At 42.8% G+C, this 21,489-nt stretch overlaps 1 protein-coding gene across 1 annotated transcript in view; it reads right to left on the reverse strand.

Moving 5' to 3' along the window:
- The window catches only part of abcg2a (ATP-binding cassette, sub-family G (WHITE), member 2a), a 97,071-nt gene that overhangs the window by 41,745 nt on the left and 33,837 nt on the right, over positions 1-21,489 (reverse strand). The window contains exons 4-6 of the mRNA XM_072256483.1: positions 17,371-17,485; positions 15,900-16,052; positions 5,173-5,330 (exon numbers count right to left, since the gene is read on the reverse strand). Of these exons, the coding sequence (XP_072112584.1) occupies positions 5,173-5,330; positions 15,900-16,052; positions 17,371-17,485 (426 nt within the window). The remainder of the gene's footprint in view (positions 1-5,172; positions 5,331-15,899; positions 16,053-17,370; positions 17,486-21,489) is intronic.

Below are 21,489 nucleotides of genomic sequence, written 5' to 3' on the forward strand. Positions count from 1 at the left end.
AGGTGCTTTGCCCCAAAGAAGGAGACGGGAAAAGGGAAAACAGCGATTTTGACTGGCTGCATCGAGCTGGTAAATGAACCGCTAGGGAAGGACAGGTCTGCCAAAGTTCAGGAAGGGCGCGAGAAGTTTATCTCAGCTGGATTGGTGTCAGTGAAGGAGGGGTTAAAACCAGTTCCAGTGCGGATCTGGAGAGACACGGGAGCGTGTCAGTCACTGATACTGAAGAGTGTATTAGAGTTTAGCCCAGACACCCAGACTGGGGAGGTAAAGGTCAAAGGTGTTGGGGAAGGGACAGAGTCAGTCCCTTTGCACCAGATACACTTACAAAGCAACCTGGTCTCTGGACTAGTCACGATCGGGGTGAGGTCCGAATTACCGATGAAAGGCGTGGAAGTCTTGCTCGGTAATGACGTCGCCGGGGGAATCGTGTTCCCAGTCGTGAGATTGACAGGTCAGCCTGCCAGCATTGAGGCCCCGCCCATGGACTCACAGGTTCATCACGGGGCTGCGGTAGTAAATTTAGTTGAGACGTTTCTGCCAACCTTGTACGAGAAGGGGGTAGAAAATGAAAAGAAGGAGTGTAGTGAGACAAGAGGTAGTGAGGGAGCTGAGACAGACTTAGCAGTAGCCAGGAAAGAATTTGTGCAGACGCAGGAGCGAGACGAGGGGCTGATGGCTTTGGCAGAGACAGCTCTCTCTGACACAGACTTGACAAGGGAACTAGTAGGCTATTGTGTGGAGGAGGAAGTGCTAAGAAAGCAAGGGAGACCAAGTACTGTGCCCGCAGATGAGGAATGGGGGGTGGTGCAAAAGAGTTATGGGGATGAGGTTTTTAACCTGGCCCACAAAGTACCCCCCGGTGGACATTTTGCGGTGCTGGAGGAAACAGTTGGTGGAATCATGAAAGAGGTTTACCAGCTGCCCAGGAGGAAGGATGTTATTGATTATGACAGACGCGAATTGAGACGGTCACAGGCTTTTGATATGCTAACAAACCTAGTCGATGTTAGCGCGGAAATCAATGAAGCTAGGGTCCCCCTGATAAGAGGAAAAAACCATTTTGAAAAGATGAGTATGGTATCGACCAGATGGGAGAAGGCTATTGTTTTGGCCAGGTCTGCTGATAAGGTCTTTCCCTTAATCCCCGAACAAAGCGACTCTTTAGGAGAAGTAATTAAACGACTCACACCCGTGTGTTTGATTGTCCCGAGGCGATGCAAAGAACTGGGACGTTGGGTGGTGTCTGTTGCAATAGGTCAGACTAGCAAGCAACATCCATATAGAATGAGTAATTCAGTGACTAAAGGGCTGACGAACACAGAGGTGTGTATTGGCAATTTAATATGGCTGTCTGAAGCCAGCTCGATAGTGAACCTTGAAAAAAATTAGTTCAGCCACACGAAGGTCACTTACCTGGGAATTGTGGTGACACAGGGGCAGCAGGCAGCGATGCAAGCTACAGTGCAGGCTATCGCTGACCTCCCAACCCCGACAGACAAGAGGGCCCTCAGAAGGCTCTTGGAGATGGTGGGGTACTGTAGGAAGTTTTGCAATAACTCTGCGGTCACTACCCCTCCCCCTCCTACTAAGCCCTTGCGAGAGAAGACTAAGTCGGAATGGGACGACCCTTGTTATTGTGGTCCGGGACAAAAACCAAATGAGAGGTTACATTGATTGCAATTCATCAGTGTTTTTGGCCACTATGAAGTTTGCTAAGTTGGAGCCTGGTCTAAGGGATTATTAACAACACATATAAAAGGAACAGAAAATGTGATGGCTAACTGTCTGTCAGGTGTTGACAACTTCAAATTCGCTGTATTAGCCAAATAGCTGATAACGATGTATATTTGTGTGTGTATCAAATAATGTATTCATGTTTGTAATTTTTACCCCCCGGTAAAAATCCTTAAAGGGGGGAAGTGTGACAGGAATACACATAGATTAAGTTGTTAGCTGTCCTGTGGAATCAGCAGTTGGTCTGCCAGCTGTCTTCAGGAGAGAGAGAGATAAGGAAAACAATGGAGCAGCATTTGGAGATGTGTAATGAAGGGACGGGAGAGAGCTGTTTAGAGCGGCTCCCCCTTTGAACCCTGAACTGTTTGAAGTGATGGACAGGCGATACCCCAGCAGGGGGATAAAAAGGGACAGGTTCACTAAGGCAGGTCACACACGACACCCGAGGTAACGAGACCCTGGAAGCGGTGCGTCTCTCACAAGTCGGTGGGAAGTACCGGACAACGCACAGGGTGGAAAGGTACGATCAGCGGGAACCCGGTGTGTGTCCGCCATTGCCTGGGTGCCAGGTTCAGCGCAGGGAAACGATCGTGTCTGGAAACGGAGGGGTCACGGTCGGTGACCTCAGATGACATCACAAAGGACTCGCCCGAAAGCTGACTGCGAAGGTCTGTGTGTGGAAGCCTTGAATATTCATTCGTTTTTGCTCTCTCTCTCCTCTCCCCCCCCCCACTGTCCATCATCATGGCAGCGATTACTGTGAACTGAACTGAACTTTGCGTTACTTTGAAACTGGTCATTTACCCCTAGACAACGATAGAGCTTGATTGATCCTGTTATCTTAATTCTGTGTACATGTATGTTTATCATTGCTGAACTGTTGCATTCATTATCCTTTTGATTAGAGTACTGTGTTGCTTGTTTCTTTAATAAAACTTTCTTAGTTCTAGTAATCCAGACTCCAACTGAGTGATCCATTTCTGCTGGTTTGGCAACCCAGTTACGGGGTACGTAACACAATCATCTTAAGTGCACCTGCCTCTACCACATCCTCTGGCCACTTTTTCCATATACCTACCATCCCATGTCAAAAGTTTGACTCTGAGATCATGTTTAAGTTCCTCCCTTCTCATCCAAAACCTGTGCCCTCTACCTCCAGACTCTCTTACACTGAGCAAATGACTGGCTATGTCACCTAAGGTCACCACTCAGCCTCCTTCACTCCTGAAAACAGGGGCCAGTCCATCCAGTTTCAAGCCCTCTAGTCCAAGCAACAACCTTGTGAATATCTGCATTCTCTCTAGTTTAATCATGCCCTTCCTATCGTGTGAAAACCAGAATTGCACACACTTATCCAGGTAGGGTCTCAACGATGTCTCATACTGCCATAACATAACAGCCCAATTCTATTATTCAGTGGCCTGACGGAAAAAGGCAAGGGCGCTACATGCCTTATTCACCACATCGTCCACCAGTGTTGTCACATTCAGGGATTGGTGATTTACTGTCTATAACACTGCCCAGGGCTCTGTCCATTCACTGTGTATATCCTGCTCTGGTTTAACTTCCCAAAATGCACCTGTCCATTTGCTGTTCCTTGGCCCACTTTCCCAGTTGATCTACAGTCAGTGGCCACTTTGTTCGCAGCCTTCCTCTGCTGTAGCCCATCCACTTCAAGGTCTGATGCGTTGTGCATTCGGAGGTGCTCTTCTGCACACCACTGTTGTAACACGTGGTTATCTGAGCTTCTGCCGCCTTCCTATTGCTGATTGGATGAGCTTTTGTTTTGCGCACCATTCTCTATAAACTCTAGAAACTGCTGTGCGTGAAAATCCCAGGAGATCAGCAGCTTCTGCACCCCACCCCATCACATTCACACCACCCCATCAGAGAATCGTTCCACAGTCAGTCACTTAGATCACATGTCTTCCCCATTCTGATGTTCGCTCTGAACAACAACTGAACCTCTCGGGCATGTCCACATGCTTTTATGCATTGAGTTACTGCCACATGATTGGCTGTTTGGATATTAGAGGTAACAAGCAGGTGTACAAGTGTCACACACAAAATGCCAGAGGAACCCAGCAGGCCAGGCAGCATCTATGGAAAACAGTACAGTCGACATTTCAGGCAGGACTGGCGGAATAAGGAAGTATATAAATATACCTAATAAAGTGGCTACTGAGTGTATACCCTGTTGTTGTAGCCTTAAACATTTTCCTTAAACGCCATCAGCAAGCTGAGAATCACAAGACTGTTACAGACCAACCACTCACTTCATTGTCAGAAAGGTGCTCTTAGAGCTTTCCTGCTTTTTCCATACGCCCTGAGATCTGTTAATTTTCCCCTCAGTCTGAAGTGCTCACTTTTCCCAATTAAATATTTTTGAGGAAATATATTAAAAATTATCCAACTAAAATCTTCACACATTTTACAACCTAAATGAATTCACAAAGATGTCAATATTTTCTTTATTTCTCAATGGCAACAAGTCTTGATACCGAATCTGAGGCAAGTAATTTCTCCTCCTCCAGGCCAAGTTCATTTTTTTGTCTCATTGCAATCCACTTTGCCACTTTGAACCATCAGTGTCTTCCAATTTTGTTAGTTAATGTATTGCTACTTTCCACATTAATACAAACCTTCGCCTGTATCCCCTTTCAAATTTCTACTTTAGGTAGTATATTTATCCTCCTCTCCCTCTTCCTTTCTTTTTAAATCTTTTTATTGAATTAGTATACAAAAGGTAAACCATATAGGCACTAATACACTGTTAGAATATAATATATTACAGGAAATATTAATACAGAAAAAAATTAATACAAACAGCGCAATTTAAACATAAAATAACAAGGTAATATAATAGTATGCTGATTTTTATATATATCAATAAGAGAGAAAAAAACCCAAAAAAAATCCCCCCAAAAAACCCACCGTGCAACTAAACTAAAAAGCAAAGCAATGGGCTAACTAGGAATCAAGCAGAGTTAAACAATTTAAAACAATCACGTCCTTAAACCCGACCTCCATTAAAAACAGTTAAAAAGCAAGAAGGGAATATAAATATGGACCGAGAGAAAAAAAATTACATTAAATGAAAATGTTGAATAAAAGATCTCCAGGTCTGTTCGAATTTAACTGAAGAATCATAAAGATTACTTCTAATTTTCTCCAAATTTAAGCATAATATCGTCTGGGAAAACCAAAAGAACGTAGTTGGAGCATTAGTCTCTTTCCAATGTTGTAAAATACATCTTTTCGCCATTAAAGTAAGAAATGCAATCATTCTACGGGCTGAAGGAGAAAGATTACTGGAAATTTTAGGTAATCCAAAGATAGCAGTAATAGGATGGGGAGAGATATCTATATTCAATACCTTTGAGATAATCTCCTCTCCCTTTTCCACCCCCTCCCCCTCCCAATAGCATAGCTTGGCACCTTTGTAGCAGGTGTAGCACGGAAAGTGCTGTGCTGGCGTCCAGTCCAGTGGTGGGTTCGTCCAAAAACAAGACGGATGGATCAATAATCAACTCCATTCCAATGTTTGTCCTCTTCCTTTCTCCACCAGACACTCCCCGAATAAATGGGGTTCCAACCTGTTTCAATCATTAAGAGGGAAACCAACTGAACATATGAATATAACACAAGAACATAATAAACAGGAGCAGGAATGGGCCATCTGACACATTGAGCCTGCTCCACCATTCAATAAGATCACGGCTGCTCTGGCCATGGACTCATCTCCAGCTACTTGAAGATTTGTTGGTACTTCTGACAATGAGGTCCCTCATTAGAAACAAATTAATTTAATAAAACAGAAAACTGGCAACAATTGGGAATTACAGCCCAAGAGATCCTGCAGGAAAAATGTCTAGCAAGGAAGAACAAGCCTGTTTTTATTCAGCATATTTAATGATATCAAAACAAAGAACTCAACTCCATTCAGTACAAAGCAACTGTTCCATCAAACACCCTAAATATTTATTTGCTCTAGCACAAGCACAGATGGTTAGAGTGTGCACATCTACAAATTGTGCTCGTTATTTTCACCAAGAGGAAAAAGATGAGCAGATGTACAAGAACACCACTACCAGCAGATTCCTCTCAGTCACACTCAGTGATTCCGAAACTATTAAGTACCTTAATGATCCAAGAACCTACAAACACTACCTAGTTATTCCTTGTTACTTATGATATTACTGCACTTTTAAGTCTTTGCACTGTACTGCTCCACAAAACAACAAACTTCACATAATCTAAATCAAAATAATAAATCTCTTTCTGATTCTGCACCATCCTGACTTGGAAATGTATTGCCTTGAACTGCAAGTGGCAGCCTGATCAGATTTGGGGGGGGGGGGGGGGGGGAGAGGGGCTTGAATGCACCACATTCTGACTTAAAAGCAACAATAGAGGGCTATACAGTAGGAACACCCTAGACAGCTTCTAGAGTAGGTTACATGGTCTACGCAACATTGTGGGCCAAAGGCCCTATAACGTACTGTAGGTTTTCTATGTTTCTATCCATTGAAATGCAATTTTAACTCGCTTTGCAATGAAGACTGAGGTTAGGATGCACTTGATGTTAACTCTGTTGGGTTTAGGATGCATTTGATGTTAATGTTGATGTTGCCTTTAATGTTAAAAGCCTTTAGATGTTAACTCTCCTGCATCTAGGGGAGTAGGTAATTGGTTTATTTTTGTTACATCTACCGAGGTACAGAGAAAAGCACACCTTACATACTGTTCATGCAGACCAATAGTGTAGTGACGCAGCTGTACAAGATAAAACAATAAAAGAATGCAAAATAAGTGTTTATATGGTGCAAGGACCACGATGACATAGACTGGTAGATCAGATACAAAATACAAAACATCCTCTAACAAATAAATCCATCTGAACATCAACTCTTCCTCTCTCCAAAGATGCTGACTGACCTATTGAGCATTTTAGGTATTTTCTGATTTTTAAAATCCCAATGTCTGCTGTACTCTCTGTATCTCAATGTTTTCAGGATAAGGATCCTTTTCATACTACTGACAGAAATTTGTAAGATTATGAGATGGGTAGATAGGACAGACACTTATAACCCTTTTTCCAGAGCACTCCATAGAATATAGAACATAGAAATCTACAGCACATTACAGGCCCTTCGGCCCACAATGTTGTGCCGACCATGTAACCTACTCTAGAAACTGACTAGAATTTCCTTACTGCATAGCCCTCTATTTTCCTAAGCTCCACGTAGAAGTCTCTTAAAAGACCCTATTGTATTCAACTCTACCACTGTCGCCGGCAGCCTATTCCATGCACTCACCACTCTCTGTGTGAAACTTATCCCTGATATCCCCTCTGTACCTACTTCCAAGCACCTTAAAACTATGCCCCCTTGTGTTAACCGTTTCAGCCCTGGGAAAAGACCTCTAGCTATCCACATGATCAATGCCTCTCATCATCTTATACACCTCTATTAGATCACCTCTTATCCTCTGTCGCTTCAAGGACAAAAGGCCGAGTTCAGTCAGCTTATTCTCATAAGAAATGCTCTACAATCCAGACAGCATCCTTGTAAATCTCCTCTGCAATCTCTCTACAGTATCTACATCCTTCCTGCAGTGAGGTGACCAGAACTGAACAAAGTAGTAAATACCGGAGAACGTGCATCTAAGCAGAGGGGAGGAAACTTTAAAGGACATGTGCAGGGCAAGTTTTATTTTTAAAAGCACAGGGAGTGACTGGTGCCAGGAATGGACTGCCGGAGGCAGTGATGATAGCGAATATGATAGTGGCGTCTCAGAGGCTTTTAGATAAGCACATGCATATGCAGGAATGGAGGGTCACAGATCATATGCAGGCAGAAGAGACTGAGTTTGGTGCAGCAAAGGGGCTGTTCCTGTGCTGGACTCTTCTATGTTCTATCTGCAAGTCCTTTACTTTTAGACCATCAGACATCAGCCAAAAGCAGTTTCAAAATAGCTTCAATAAACAGAGGCTGAAAGAATAAACTGGAAAATCTTTCAGATAATTCAGACCCAAAATAATTACTCAGGAAAATAAAGCTCTTTAGGTTCAGGAATGATATCTGCAGTGGGTGGAAAGAGAATGAATGGAGTACAAATTAATTTGGTCTGAATTGGTGGCTGACGGCTAATAAAGGGAAGGCTGGATAATTATCTTAATTGGATTACCAAAGGATTTAGGAACATTTCAGGCTGGAAAAAACTTTAGGAGACATTTGAAATTTCTGGGCTACTTTTGAAGTCAGAGGATTGTGATAATCCTGAAATCCCTTGTAATTCGTGAGCTGAACGTAATGTTTCTCATTATCTGTTCCAACAACTATTTTGCTGTAATATTATAACTGACTTAGATCACATGAGAATCATTGCCATGTGGCAGCAGAATAGTGCAAAGACATAACAATTACCATAAATTACCAAAAAAAAAGCAAAAAGTGCAAAATAAAAAGAATAAAGGGGTGGTGTTCATAGGTTGAGAAATCTGATGCCAGTGGGGAAGAAGCTACTCCTGAGTCATTGAATGTGTGTTTTCAGGCTCCCCGATGGCAGTAAGGAGAAGGGGGAATGTCCAAGATGGCGAGGGTCCTTAGTGATAATGGCATCTTCTTCACACACCACCTCTTGAAGATGTCCACTATGGTGGAGAGGCATGTGAAAGAATTTGGTTTGGTTATCAGGAAGGATGCACCCAAATCCTTGAAAAGAGTTTTTAAGGAGGACTTCCGGGTCACCAAGAGAATGGCAGCGTAGGAAACTATATCAATAAAAGGGGCAAGGATGGAGTCTAAGTATAAGAATAAAAAGTCCGCTCAGAAGGCTGATAAATATAAAAAGACACAGCAAGATGAGGGGCCTAGCTCCCCCACGGCTAGCCAGGACGGAGATAATGTGGAAGAATGGGTGAATCTGACTTTGAATCTTAGAGAGATACGTGTTTTCTGACACTATATCAACAAACAGCTGGAAGATATTAAAGGAGAAACAGGAAAAACTAATCTGAGGTTAGATGAAGCCGAAGCAAGGATTGTAGGGACTGAGGAGAGGCTGCAAAGCGCAGAGGAAGTGATGGGAGAAATGCTGAAGCTACAAGAGCAGCTCCAGTGGAAGCGAATACACCAAGAAGGGAAAAAGTGAGGATCTATGGAGTTCCCGAAGGAGCTGAAGGTAAACCCAGATTGGTGATGCCCTTCGTGGAGAAGCTGCTTAGAGAGAACCTTGAAATACCAGACACAAAAGATAGAAAGGGCTCACCGCACGTTGGCACCACAATCCCTGGCAGATGCCCAGCCCAGATCGATTCTAGCCAGATTTCTCAGTTACAGAATGAAGGAAGAGGTGCTTAAACTGGCATGGCAAAAGAAAGGCTTTATGTGGAACAACTGTAAAATCAGTTTAGACCACGATTACACACCAGGGATCCTTGCCAGATGGAAGGAATACGCGGAAACACGGAAGGTCCTGAAGGAAAACAACATCAGATTTCAGACCCTGTATCCAGCTCGGCTAAGAGTCTTTTACGATGAAGGGACAAAAACCTACGCTACAGTGAAAGAGGCAACGTTGGATCTGGTGGTTCGGGGATTACCCATAAAAGTTATCGCCCAACCGGAGTCACTACTGGAGAAGATTCGGCGGTGGACGTGGCAGCCAGTGCGGCGAGGACACTCCACTCCAACCAGAGTGTCAAGCTATAAGGAAAAGCTGCAAGTATTCAGACACGAATGTACAGAGAGTGTAGAATAATTGAGAAACGTCTGAAAAGAGTGAATGGTACTTAAGGGTAAAATGAAAGCTGATAATTGAAAATAATCTAGACGGAATAACTTGAATGATAGCAATACGGTCGAGACATGAAAAGGAGAGAGTTCTCTATGGCTGTTCACACTGCGGAGGGCCCTCGAACACAGACTGGAGATGGGGGTTATCCCTCTGAACTGAGGCTCAGGCCTCACTGTTGGAAGTCGGGAAAAATTTTCAAACGTTCTACATTCAAAAATGCCTAGGGTTTGGTTTTATGTTCTGGTTTACTGTTGAGAAGGGATTGCTTACTGTTGGTTTAGAAAAGGACAGTGTTTTTTTCTCTATTAGAGAAAAATGCAAATTGAACTGGTAAAAATAATTTCCTAAAATGTAAATGGGGTTTTGAATCCAATTAAGAGAAATAAGATTGTCTAAATTGAAAAAAGAGAGGGCACAAATAGCTTTCATTCAGGAAACGCACATGAGCCAATCTGAACATGCAAAATTAAAAAGAATGGGCTTTAAGCATATATTTTATTCATCATATAAATTGGGCCACAAAAGAGAAGTAGCTACTTTAATATCAAGTGCTCTTAATTATGAACATATTTCAGAGACTAAAGACAAGGGCGGACGATTTGTAAAAATTACAGGAAGAATAGAAGGTACTGAAATAACATTGTTGAATGTTTATGCTCCACCAGGTTGTGAATGATCATTCTATAGACACATTTTTGACCTAATGGTCAGCTCTCAAGGGGTGGTAATCTGCAGAGGATATTTTAATATTAGGTTAAACCCTGCATTAGATTCTTCAAGAACAGTTATTCAGAATAAACCTCTGACTAGGAAAGTGAATTCATTGATGGAGGAGCTGGGAATTATAGATATGCGGAGGGAATCACACCCCACTAGTAAAGACTATACGCATTATTCTTTCCCTCATTGTTTATTCAAGGATAGACTTTTTTATATTTAACATAGATAGGTACAGGATAAAAGAGTGTAATATTGCAACAATTGATCTGTCGGACCATAGTCCAGTCTCTACGTCTCTAATTCTGGAAAGGAAAATGAGGAAAACACTATAGAGGTTAAATTCACATATACTCAATAACCCAAAAGTAACGGAGAGATTAAGGGGAGAAATCAAAGAATATTTAGACGATAATGACACGGGAGAAGCATCACCAGTGATCTTATGGGATGCATTGAAAGCTGTACTGAGAGGGAAAATTATTTCCATTATTACTCACATGAAAAAATTCAATGCACAAAAATTAGCAGACCATCAAGGAAAATTAAAACAACTTCAAGTTGTAGATAGCAACAAAATTAGTTCTAATTTAAAACAGGAAATTAAGAAAGTGCAAAGTGAAATCAATGATATATACACATTAGAAACTCAAAGAAACTTACTTTACCTGAGACAGAAGAATTATGAAGTAGGAAGTAAATCAGCTAGATTATTAGCATATAAGTTACGTAAACAACAAGCAGACAACACAATTCATAAAATAAAGAATCCAAAAGCAAAGCTTGTGGAGAATACAATACAGAAAATTCAACATATTATCGAGACCTGTACTCTCAACCCCGGGCCTCCAGTGAGTCCCATATAGACACTTTTCTGAATTCTTTAGAACTACCCAAGCTCACAGATTTACAAAATGAATGCCTATTAGAGCCAGTAACTGCCAAAGAACTGAACGTGGCCATCCTTAGATTAAAAGCTGGAAAGTCTCCAGGTTCTGATGAGTTTACCTCAGGTGGTACAAATCGCTGAAGTCACAGTTAGCTCCATTATTACTTAACACCTTTAATTGGATCTTACAGAGAGGAGAAATTCCACCTTCCTGGAGAGAGGCGACTATCTCGGTTATTCCTAAAGAGGGTAAAGATAAACTAGAATGCGGTAATTACCAGCCAATCAGTGTCCTTAATTTGGATTATAAATTATTTACATCTATATTAGCTCGTAGACTGGAAAAGCTTCTACCTGGCTTCATCCACTTAGACCAGACTGGATTCATTCAGCAAAGACAAACTCAGGACAACATAAGGAGAACTTTACACATACTAGAACAGGTTATTAAGAACGGGACAGAGACAATGGTAGGAGGATTAGACACTGAGAAAGCTTTTGATTCAGTTAGTTGAGTGTTCCTATACAGAGTGTTAGGAAGATTCAGCTTTCAAGAAAAGTTTATTAAAGTAATCCAGACTTTATATGACAGCCCTACAGCTTGAATTAAGATAAATGGGGACCTCTCTGACTCTTTTATTTTAGAGAGAGGAACCAGACAGGGATGCCCAATTTCTCCTCTCCTTCTTGCACTATACATTGAACCTCTTGCCCAACTAATAAGACAGAGTGAAATTGTAAAAGGTATCAAGGTGGCAGGGATTGAACAGAAGGTGGCGCTATTCACAGATGACATTTTAGTCTATTTGAGTGAACCAGAAAAATCATTTATAAGATTGTTTACACTGTTGGATGAGTTCGGGAAAATATCAGGTTATAACATTAATGTACAGAAAACGCAAGTTTTGTCCTTAAACTGCAGGATACATATGATCTTAAGTGGGAAGCTAAATTATTAAAATATTTAGGAATAATCCTGCCAAAAGATCTTTCAACATTGTCACAGGTAAATTATGGGCCATTAATTTCAGAGATAAAAGCAGATATACATAGGCGGAATCTTAACCCCTTTTTAAGTTTAAATTCAAGGATAAATACCATGAAAATGAATATTCTCCCTCAGTTCCTTTACCTTTTCCGGACTTTACCTGTCGAGGTGGATGATAATCAAATCAGGGAATGGGACAAATGGATTTCCCGCTTTATCTGGCAAGGAAAGAAACCTAGAATCCGATTTAACACCTTACAGTTAGGAAAGGAAGGAGGAGGTATGGCTCTTCCTTGTTTGAGAAATTATTTTTATTCTTCACAGATAACCCCTCTGTTATATTGGTGCAATAGGGAATACAACACTAGATGGAACGAAATAGAATTTGGATTGATTGACAGTTTTCCTCTACAGGCCTCAATTGCGGACAAAGGATTGATGGCCCAATTGGAAAAGATTAAAAACAGCTGGATAAATCTCACATTAAAAGTATGGCAGAAGGTGGCTAATTCATATGGAATCAATAACATGTCAAAACTTTTCAGACTGTGTGCTTATGATACCGAATTTCTTCCCAGCACAGGAGATAAAAGATTTGAACTGTCAATAAAGAAGGGCCTTACAACCTACCTCTCAGTCACACATAAAAGTGTATTACAAAGTTTTCAATCCCTGCAGGACAAATATGGCCTAGAACACAATGACTTTTTTAGGTACCTTCAAGTACAACATCATGTTAACCAGAGTTTTAGATATACAGACTTATCAACAGTAGAATTAGAATTTGTTCAAGATTCTGAATTCGGCTTACAGTTCAATACCAAGTAAATCAATTTTTCGATTATATAATGCCCTCTCTCATGCAAAAAATGAAAACACATTGTATATTAAAGAGAAGTGGGAGAAAGAAGCGGGGTTGGTACTTTCAGAGGAGGCTTGGGGGAAAATATGCAGCTTCCAGTGGTCTTCAATTAACTCTTTGATTTGGAGAGAACATTGTTGGAAAAATATTAAAAGATACTTCAAGACCCCATACCAGGAAAAATATAAAGACACAAACGTGGCGTGTTGGAGAAGGTGTGGCTCCAAGGAGGCAAATCATTTCCATATTTTTTGGGATTGCCCTAAGTTAAGTTTATATTGGGAAGATATTCACAGAACATTAGTTAAGGTACTTAAGACTCAGATACCTCTGAACTTTGAGACTCTGCACTTGGGGTATGTATTGTTTTTGGAACAGAAGAAAGATATACAGGCCCTTTTAGCGGCAAGTAAGAAATCAATCTCCAGAAAGTGGTTAAATCCAACATCACCTACATTAGAGGATTGGCATGAAATCATTTTGGAAATACTTACAATGGAAAAGATGATCTACTCTCTGAGAATTCAAAAGGAAAAATTTTATCAAATTTGGAATAAATGGATTGAATTTATAACCTCAAAGCGAGCAGACTTTAGATGACTCTCCTAATGGTTTATACTGTTTGTCTCACCAACATAGTAATAGTGTTAACGTAAGCACCCTTGGCTCGAATGTTCACTGTTCTTTTTTTTGGAAAATGTGGAATTAACACAAGTAACGAAAAGATCTGGGGAAATTTTGGACCAGAAAGAAATGGACCAGAAGAGATACATGGAAATTAGTATTCAACCATTATTATTAATATTTTTTATAACAACTATTATCATTATTTAGTTTAATAGAGTGGAATTACAATTGCACATAAACATCTATTTGAGTGCCTAATTATTTTTACATTATCTCAATGTGCACTTGTGAATGTACAAATTAATATAGATTTACTCACATAAAAAATGGAAGAAGTTATATATGTAAAAAGAAGTTTGTGTATTACTTGTGAATACCTTATCCAAATAAAAATAAAATTAAATTTAAAAAAAGAGAAAAGAGTTTTTAAATGGGGCTGTTTCCCACTTTCGTAAGGGTGAAGCTGTGTTTCAACAAATCCATAACTTCATGTCCCACTAACGGGGAATTGCAGAGTTCATGGTATTTAAGTCCATTAGGAAGTAACAAGAAACGCAGGCAGGGCCGGTTGGTGGTGCAACGACATCGGCGCCAGACCTGGGAGCGGAGGTTCCCAGGTTCGAAACCAGTTGGGTCCGCCCCTGACTACGCTTTCCATCCGTGCCGGATTGAGTGTCGGGAATGCAAGTCGACCTCGTAAAATAAAGGGAAAATACTGCGAAAATGTCTGTGAGGGGAGTGGCACGCCGCAGTCTGTCTCTCTCTATCTCTCTCGCTCCACACCTTGTAAAAAGCCATGAGAAAGACATCATCACAGACGCACACACGGACACACAGACGCACATGCACAGACTCGCAGACTTGCATGCACGCAGGCACACACCAAAAAAAAATGCAGGCAATGCAAACAGATTATGACCATCACCGAATGAAATGGGACAAAGCTATAGTTACATATTCTGGATGATAATGTGGAAATAAAATTATGATGGGGTCACTAAAGACACAGGTTGATAGATCTGAGGACCAATTGTCCCATCGACAAATATATATGGGGTGAAATTGTTGGAGGGGAGGGGATTATACATTCCTGCTGCTACACATGGCTTAAAATGAAAGTAACTCTGCTTTCAAAAACTAACTCTTGAACACTTTTTTTTGTGGGTTGTACATCTCCACCTTGCTGTGAATCAGGTCAACCCTTTACAAGGGGTGATTGATAAGTTTGTGGCCTAAGGTAGAAGGAGTCTATTTTAGAAAATCAAGCACATTTATTTTTCCTACTTTTACACACTTAGTCCAGTGGTTGAGGAGCATACTGATCCCTTCTTTGTAGAAGTCGGAGTCTTGGACCTCCAGAAGTGGTCCACAGCAGGAGTGATTGATAGGTTCATGGCCTAAGGTAGAAGGAGATGAGTTATTAACTTCAAATTTTCTGCATTTTCACTCAAAGAGTTGAACTGCACATGCATGTAACAAGAGCTGTATAACTCATCTCCTTCTACCTTAGGCCACAAACTTATCAATCACCCCTGCTGTGGACCACCTGGAGGTCCAAGTCGCTTTCGTTACATGCACGTGCAGTTCAACTCTTTGAGTGATAATGCAGAATGTTTGAAGTTAATAACTCATCTCCTTCTACCTTAGGCCATGAACTTATCACTCACCCTTGCTGTGGCCCACTTCTACAAAGAAGGGATCCGTATGCTCCATGACGGCTGGACTAAGTGTGTACATGTAGGAGGGGACTATGTTGAGAAATAAATTTGTGCTAGGTTTTCTAAAATTGACTCCTTCTACCTTAGGCCACGAACTTATCAATCACCCCTCGTAGATTATGGTATTTTCTGAAAGCCTAACTGCTAACAGAAAGAGGGCAATAGGATATTAGGGGCCTCCCAAACATTGTGAATAATAATGCATCCTCATAACTGTTGAGAGATAAGGAGTTAGAAATAAGATGAAGAAATACGAACGGGAATCAAATTGGACAGAGAAAAGGGACTGAGATATGGGAAGGTGGGAGACAATGGAAAAGATAAAACCTAATTCATTGTCAGGGAGTTGCTGGCAGACAGTAATATATTTGGTTTTTTTTGTGAGGATCGATGAGAGAAACTGTCCACCATTCCATGACAAATCACCATCTCTTTCACACACAATTCTATTACTATGTTCTAAACACTCTTATTTTCACAGCAAATTCTGGTTCCTTAAGTCTCGCAGATAAAAATGGCAAAAAGGACACTTTACATTTTCGACAAAAAAAGATGGTGACATACCTTGGTGTCTGCTACTTTGGACAGTCCCAACTCTTTAATGATCTGGTTAATCCTTTCATTCTTTTCCTTATTGCGAATACTAGTTGGCAAACGCAGAGCAGCCGAAAATTGCAAATTCTCTCTCACCGTCAGTGTGCCCATCACCACGTCATCCTGAAAGACAAAGCGAACAATAGCTATAAGCCAACAGGCACCAGAATAGAAACAACACACACAAAATGCTGGTGGAACGCAGCAGGCCAGGCAGCATCTATAGGAAGAAGTATAGTCGACGTTTCAGGCCAAGACCCTTCGTCAGGACTAACCACTAACAGGATTAACCAGAATAGAAAAATCACCATTAAGCCAAGCCTAAAATAACACACAGAACACTGACATTTCAATCACTCAGAAATGAAGAAAGCAGTAGACTTGGATAATTATAGAGCACCCCATGCATCTTCACAATGTCATGGCAAGTTTTGTAGCAAAATGTTTCTCAAATGAAGTTCATGGAGCTGACAGAGCAAAACTATTTTGCTGGTTTGGAACTATCTTAAAAGTTAGGCCACCCTCTCCAGAAATGACCAGGAAATATCACTACAGGTAGAAATGAGGGACTTCCTTCTGCAAATGGTAGCTACTATCATCACGCTTGTATTTGCTAGGTTCTCACAACAGTGGAAGAATTCAGATCTAAACACCTCATCGAGACCTCAAGTGGCCAATTGTGCACCAGCCTCCCCCCACTATTCCATAATAGTCATGTCAATCTTTGCAATGAGAAGAACGTGTCACATGGGGCATCCAAGACACGTCAGCACATCAAAATGGGAACACAAGAGAATACAGATGCTGAAAATCAGGAGCAACACACAAAGTGTTGGAGGATCTCAGCAGGTCAGGCAGCACTTACGAAGGAAATAGACAGTCAACATTCTGGATCGAGACCTTCATCTGGGCTGTAAAGAAAGAGGGGTATAAAAAACAGCAGGAAGGGGTGGATCCAGGTGAGCGGGTGGAGGTGATAGGCAGGTGAAAGAGGTGAGCATGATACAAGAAGCAGAGAGGTGATAGACGGAATTGACAAAGGACTGAAGAAGATGGAATCTCACAGGAGAGTAGACCGTGGAATAAAGGGATGGAGGTGAAGTGGTGGGAGGAATGTGTCGGTGATGGGCAAATCAAGAGTGTTGGGGAGGAGAGAGATGGGGCCAGTGAGATAAGGGGGCAAAAAGGAAAAGGGGGTTAGAGAAATCAATGTTCATGCTATCAGGTTGGAGACTACCAAGGCAGAATATGAGATGCTGTTTCTCTAATCTACACCTAGCTTCAACTTGGCAGTAGAGGAGGCTGTAGACAGACATGTCGGTGTGGAAATGGAAACTGGAATTAAAATGGCTGACCACTCCCGGCTGGTATAGTGGACAGAATGGTGGTGTGTTTGAAAAATATTTTAAATGTCTTTTTTTCAGAAAGGAAACATTCTCACCTGCACAACATAACCAGAGGTACATTTAAAGTCAGCAGGTTGTGGAACACCATCTACCAGCACTTGTCCTTTCAAACCAATAGGCTCTTTCCTGGCAGCCAAGATATCCAGTAAGCTAGGAAGTAATGTGCACTTGTTATTTAATGAGGAAAAAAATCAATCCACACAAATAAAACATTGCTTGGTGTCTGACAGTATCGTACACGGGAATCAGGGACCGCGTAACCCATCAGACGCTGGTGGGCAAAGACAAATGGCAAATTGTCACTGCCCACCAGCAAGAACCAATCACCTGCCAAAGTCACTCATTAGTTTATAAAATATTCTATTCTTTGAAGTTAACTTAAAAAAGAACTTGGAAATCAAAGGAAGAGGTAGAGTATAGGTTTTATATATTTCATATTTCAAATTATATATTTCATTACATCAGATTGTCTCAATGGGCCTTACTGTCAATTCTGAAGTGTTGCTACTGCTGTACTTTAGAAAATATGGTTATTGATTTTGGAAGCCCTCACATTCAGAAATACAGTAATTACTGTATAATCTTTAAATAATGAATATCAAGAGATATTCTTGAAGGGCAAAGAATGATTATGATGTTCAAAACTTGGCTCAAGAAAAGTGAGCAACATATCTGCAGATTTTCTCTTGTTCAAGAAATGTGAAGTTAACCGTAGACAAATCTGCTAATCAGAGTAGCCAAAATACATAGACTCTTTAAATTATGGACTTATGCTTGCTCATTTAGGGTAAGAAAAGTGTTAAGTTGTGAAATAGATTACAAGAAGACAATGTACTGAGCAGCTGGTGTAACCAATTTTATCAGGCAATACCATCTCATCCTACTGTCACAACACCACAGAGGTACAATTAGTACGTTGACAGCTGACATAACAATACATGGCAGTGTTGATAGTAAAGAGGATATTGATCAGTAGGCAAGATAGCCACAGATGGAATAAAATCTTCATGAATGTGAGGTAACGCACTTTGGGGTGACTGAGTTTGACAGGCACCTACACAATGAAAAGTTTTTAAATCTGCAGTTACTGGAAATATAAAATAAAGAGAAACATGCCTCAGTGAGGCACCAGTATAATGATGTGAGTGGTGTAGAGGGAAAGAAGAGGAGGGGAGAGTGGGGGGGCATGGTGGCGAGAGGAAGGAAGCAGGTTGGCAGCAGTAGAGGGCGGGCAGAGTGGGGTGGCAAGCTGGGGGGGGCGAAGGGGGAGGGGGTGGAGGAGGGGAGGGTGGAAGGAAGGTAGAAGAGTGGAGAGTGAAAGAGTGGAGGGAGATGACATGTACAAGGATGGGGAAGTGAGGAAGGAGAATGGGAAGGGGAGGGGAGGATGGGGAAGGGGAAGGTGAGGGGGTAGGAAGAGGGAAGGGGAGGGGGTAGGAAATGGGGAAGAGGAGGGAATAGGAAGGGGGAAGGTGAGGGGGTAGGAAGGGGAAGGGGAGGGGTAGGAAGGGGGAAGGTGAGGGGGTAGGAAATGGGGAAGGTGAGGGGGTAGGAAGGGGGAAGGGAAGGGGTAGGAAGGAGGAAGGGGTGGGGGAGGATGGGGAAGGGGGTAGGAAAGGGGAAGGGGAGGAGGTAGGAAGGGGAAGGGGAGAGGAGGATGAGGAAGGGGAGGGGAAGATGGGGAAGGGAGTAGGAGGATGGGGAAGGGGAGGAGGTAGGAAGGGGGAAGGGGAGAGGAGGATGGGGTGGGGAGGGGGAAGGGAAGGGGAGGGGGTAGGGGAAGGGGAGGGGGTAGGGGAAGGGGAGGAGGATGAGGAAGGGGAGAGGGTAGGAAGGGGAAGGGGAGAGGAGGATGGGGAAGGGGAGAGGAGGATGGGGAAGGGGAGGGGCAGGATGGCAAAGGGGAGGGGAAGACGGGGAAGGGGAGGGGAGGAAGGGGGAAGGGGAGGGGAGGTCGGGGAAGGGGAGGGGAGGATGGGGAAGGGGAGGGGGTAGGAAGGGGAAGGGGAGGGGGAGGAAGGGGAAGGGATGGGAGGATGAGGAAGGGGAAAGGGGAGGGGAAGATGGGGAAGGGGAGGAAGGGGGCAGTGGAGGGGGACGATGTGGGGAAGTGGTGGGGGAGTATGGGGAGTGGAGGGAAGGGTGAGGGAAGAGGATGGGGAGGAAGCGCAGGGTTACGGTGAGGGTGAGGGGGTAAGTGGAGGGGGACAAATGGGAAGTGGCGAGGGGGAGGAATAGGGAAGTGGTGGGGGAGGAAGGGGGAAGTGGCGAGGGGGAGGAATGGGGAAGTGGTGGGGGAGGAAGGAGGAAGTGGCGAGGGGGAGGAAGGGGGAAGTGGTGGAGGAGGAAGGGGGACGTGGTGGGGGAGGAAGGGGGAAGTGGAGGGGGATTGTTCTATGTTCTCACCCTCTAACTGCTCCCATTCATCAGTGGTCAGATAACCCATTTTACAGTTTATCTCCATGGTCAATGCAGATTTACACAATCAGACACGTCTCCCCCACCTTCACACTCCTGACTAAGGGTTTTCAACTCAAAAAGCAACTCTTTTCTGCTTCCCATGGTGCAGCTGGATTGCTGAGGACATTCACAATGAATGGAGGAGTTCTAGAGACGGAGAGGACCTTGGTGTACAAGTCCAAGAATCTGTGTTGGTTACAACACAAGTAGGGAAGGGAGTGAAGAAGGCATCTGGGATATTTATGTACCTCCAATAGCTGTGGCATGGAGCAGAACTGGGACATTGTGAGAATGAAGTGCTTTGGTTGATGAGTTACTGGACAGGCTGAGTGTGTTTTCCTTGCACCGGTGGAGATTAAGGGGAACCTGACAAGATTATGTGAGGCATTGGAAAGCCTTCGCTATGGCAGAGGTGTCTACAAGCAGAGAATACAAGATAAGAGTGAAGGGTTAAAAATACGATGGGGGGGGTAGTTTTTATTACACCTTAAAGATGGCTGGAATCTGCAACACATTTGCCTGAGTGGTCAACGGAGGCAAATACTTTCACCATGTTTAAGCAGTACCTGGACCAACACTTGAACTGTCAAAGTGTAGAAGGCTGAATGCTGGTAACTGATATTAGCATAGATGGTTACTTGTATGATAGCAGATACAGCGAAGAGTACAACAGCATCGAAAGATACCAACTCACCCACGCTGACCAGGTACCCATCTAAACTAGTCCCATTACATATGTTTAACCCAAAACTCCTATCCACGTGGGCTTGTCTGGCTCAATAGTTCGCTGACAAAATCATTGCGAGTTTGTGTGAACTGAGGTAACTCAGACATCCCACCTCTCCCGGAAGTTCCGGGAGTCTCCCGCATATCGGTAGTGGCTCCCTGACGCCCGGAAATTATATACAATATCCTGGAAATAGATTCTTTTTGAGAGGGAGAGTGAGCATCCTGATTGGTCTTTCTTCATGCTAAGAGTCGTCCCAACCACCGGGCTGCAAGGAAACAATGTGATTTGGCGATATGAAACCATATGAGTCAGCTGCACCTTTCCTCATTCCCTGTCACGCACTGTTGAATTTTAACGCACGTGAGATCATCAGTGACCCGAGACAAGCAAAGGAATGGGTCCGTGACCCATTAGTGAATGTCTCCGGTGAATCATCCATGTCAGCGCGGGAAAAAGATCAACTCCTCAAACTGCAAATGACAGCAGGCTGAAAAGTATGTTTGACATAACATCTCTGCCAGCATTCTGGATCAAAGTCAAGGCTGAATATCCTGAGATAGCCACGAAAGCACTGAAAACATTGTTTCCATTTCCAACATACTTCTGTGAAGCAGGGTTTTCTGCAATGAATGCAACGAAAACCAAATTGCAGAATAGACTGGACATAAGGAACCCCCTTCAAGTATCGCTGTCTCCCAACACCCCTCGATAGGACCGTGTTGTTGCAGGAAAATAAGCCCAGGGCTCCCACTGATTCAGCGATATTGGTGTGTTTATATGTTCATACGGGGAAAATATGCGCTGTGTGTTTAATATCCAAACGTTACTTAAAATGTTATGATGCGATTGACTTATCACCTATATTCCGGTTATGATTAATACCCCTGCCCCCCCCGTCGGCCGGTCCGCAAGAATATTGTCAATATTAAACCGGTCTGCGGTGCAAAAACGATTGCGGCCCCCT

The sequence above is a fragment of the Mobula birostris genome, chromosome 4 (genome assembly GCF_030028105.1).
Source record: "Mobula birostris isolate sMobBir1 chromosome 4, sMobBir1.hap1, whole genome shotgun sequence".
NCBI lineage: Eukaryota > Metazoa > Chordata > Chondrichthyes > Myliobatiformes > Myliobatidae > Mobula > Mobula birostris.